This window comes from Plectropomus leopardus, unplaced genomic scaffold (assembly GCF_008729295.1).
Source record: "Plectropomus leopardus isolate mb unplaced genomic scaffold, YSFRI_Pleo_2.0 unplaced_scaffold11723, whole genome shotgun sequence".
NCBI lineage: Eukaryota > Metazoa > Chordata > Actinopteri > Perciformes > Serranidae > Plectropomus > Plectropomus leopardus.
The window spans coordinates 1-2,152 of NW_024612420.1; the positions used below are offsets into that span (position 1 = coordinate 1).

The window sequence follows — 2,152 nt, forward strand, 5'->3', positions numbered from 1 at the left end:
GCAATGTGATAAAGTGGACTCTTTATCTTACAGTGGGACTATTTGCCTTATCAGTCACCAGCACAACACGTTCAAATAATATCAACACCACCAATAAATGTTTAACAGCGGAAGGTTATTTCTGCTAAATAATAAAGCATAATAAAGGACTGTATGCAGGTGAGTGTGAAAGTGATCTTTGTCACCTGTTTAGGTGACAAAGATCACTTTCACACTTGCATGTAAAAATTTGGTTATAGTTAAAGAAAGTAACAGCAAAGTGATAGCACTGAGTTACTTTTATTTTATTTTACTTTATTTATTTCATAAGTCTATGTTCTTTGAGGTTTTACATTTTAGCACTCACATGTAAAGCATTTTGAGCTGCATTTTATTTATTTCTTTTATTTATTTTTTTTCCATTCCCATAGTGACCCATTAAAACTGTTATATTACATTTAGTTAGAAGTTGCCAACTGGTAGGGCACAGAAAACTTTTGTCTTCTGCCTCCTAGTGGACATTATCTGTAGGTTTGGGATTTGTTTTATATGCTCTGATGCATCAAATCTAATAATTGGCAATAAAATTAACTCTACTTACAAATAGACAGGTCACAGTATCACTAATAATTTGGGTGTAAAATCTTTTTTTTTTTTATCCTGGAGCATATTTTCCCATGTTTCTGTATCTACATAATTATTGGGAACAACATTTATTAAAATAAATATGAAATTAATATTGGTGATGAGCAAGACAGCTGCAGCTGGCAGCACAGACATAAGCTGTAATAGAATCATTCAGGGCATTTGTGCACCGTCATGCAATAAAAGTTCTTGCTTTTGCCACTGACAGACTCAGATTATTATTCTAAGTATCTCGTAATATTATGGAAATGATCCCTACAGAGACTGACCTATTTCTTAAAGAATAAGATCATTTTTGTTTTACCAGAAAAAGACCCAAATTTGCTTTCATGAAGCAACCAGACTCCGTTGAACTAACAAGTGCTAACTTTGTGAATTAAGGGTTTATTTAAAGTTGGTGATTGTGGAACAGTGAAAAGTTGAACTAAGATGGTTTTAGTGAGCTTTACATATCTTTCTGACAACTTTGAATGAATTGTGTTTTATGATGATAAAATTAGTTGATTTAAATCGGGTCTGGTGGGTTTGATGATCGTGATTTTGTGGCTGTTTCTGGTTCAACAAAAATGATCTTACTCTTTCAAAAAAAAAGTTCTATTACTAAAGGGATCCTTTCCTTAATGTAAAAAATATATAACAACAATCTGAACCTGTCAGTGGCAAAAAAGCACTTTCAAGGTCCATCTATAAAAATAGTAAAGATAAGAGACTACATATTTATATTTACCAAAGTGGTTAACCCCGATCTGCATCTCAAAGCCATCTGCTGTTTTCCCGTAAGGACAAACCATCACACCGGCATTGTTGATGAGGATGTTGAGCTTCGGCTCATCTGTACAAAAATACATTAAAAAGTTAAATGGTTCTGCCTTTAAAAGTCCCTTCATGTGCACATTTCTCAAAGGAATATATGGGGTTAACCTCTGTTGATGGCTTCAGCGAACTCTCTTATCGACTTGCTGTCTGCCAAGTCAAGTTTCATGCAGATGACATTCTCATTGCCAGAGTTTTCAATGACCTCTTTCGCAGCCGCCTGTGCTCGCTCCATGTCTCTGCACGCCATGATGATCTTTGCCCCTAAACAGAAACATAGACAGCGCTGAGCTACAGCAGCAAAATGTAATGTGTGTCAGGAGCACCACCTTGTGACACGATTTGCACTGTGTTTTATAAAAGGGAATAAAGAGATAAAGGTTCAAACTAGTCAAAAGGAAATGGGGCAAATATTTGTCTTAGACAATTTGATTATTAAATGTAGATACCCACTTAAATGTATTAGGTTTTCACAAAGTTGAGCTTAAAAAGCAGATTTTGTGATGTAATAGTAGCTTTTCTGTGAAAAAAACTGCACGGATATTAACCAAAATGATGTTTTATTAGATTCTTTAGTATAATAAATGTGTTATTTAAGTGAAAAATTGTATATATTGGAGACCTACTTTTAGTGTGCCTTTGTACCTGTACGTTTTTTATGTAATCGGCAAAAACCTAAATTTTCGCTTTCATCAGTAGCTGATTGGAATGTGGA

The 2,152-nt window shown here is 34.3% G+C and overlaps 1 protein-coding gene across 1 annotated transcript; it reads right to left on the bottom strand.

Moving 5' to 3' along the window:
• Positions 1-1,351: 1,351 nt before the first annotated feature.
• LOC121963566 (retinol dehydrogenase 11-like) lies at positions 1,352-1,697 on the bottom strand (the record flags this gene model as incomplete). Its single annotated transcript, XM_042513848.1, has 2 exons — positions 1,546-1,697; positions 1,352-1,456 (listed from the first exon to the last, which is right to left on the bottom strand). Coding segments are annotated over exons 1-2 (247 nt in total), but the record flags the coding sequence as incomplete, so codon positions are not given.
• Positions 1,698-2,152: the final 455 nt, after the last annotated feature.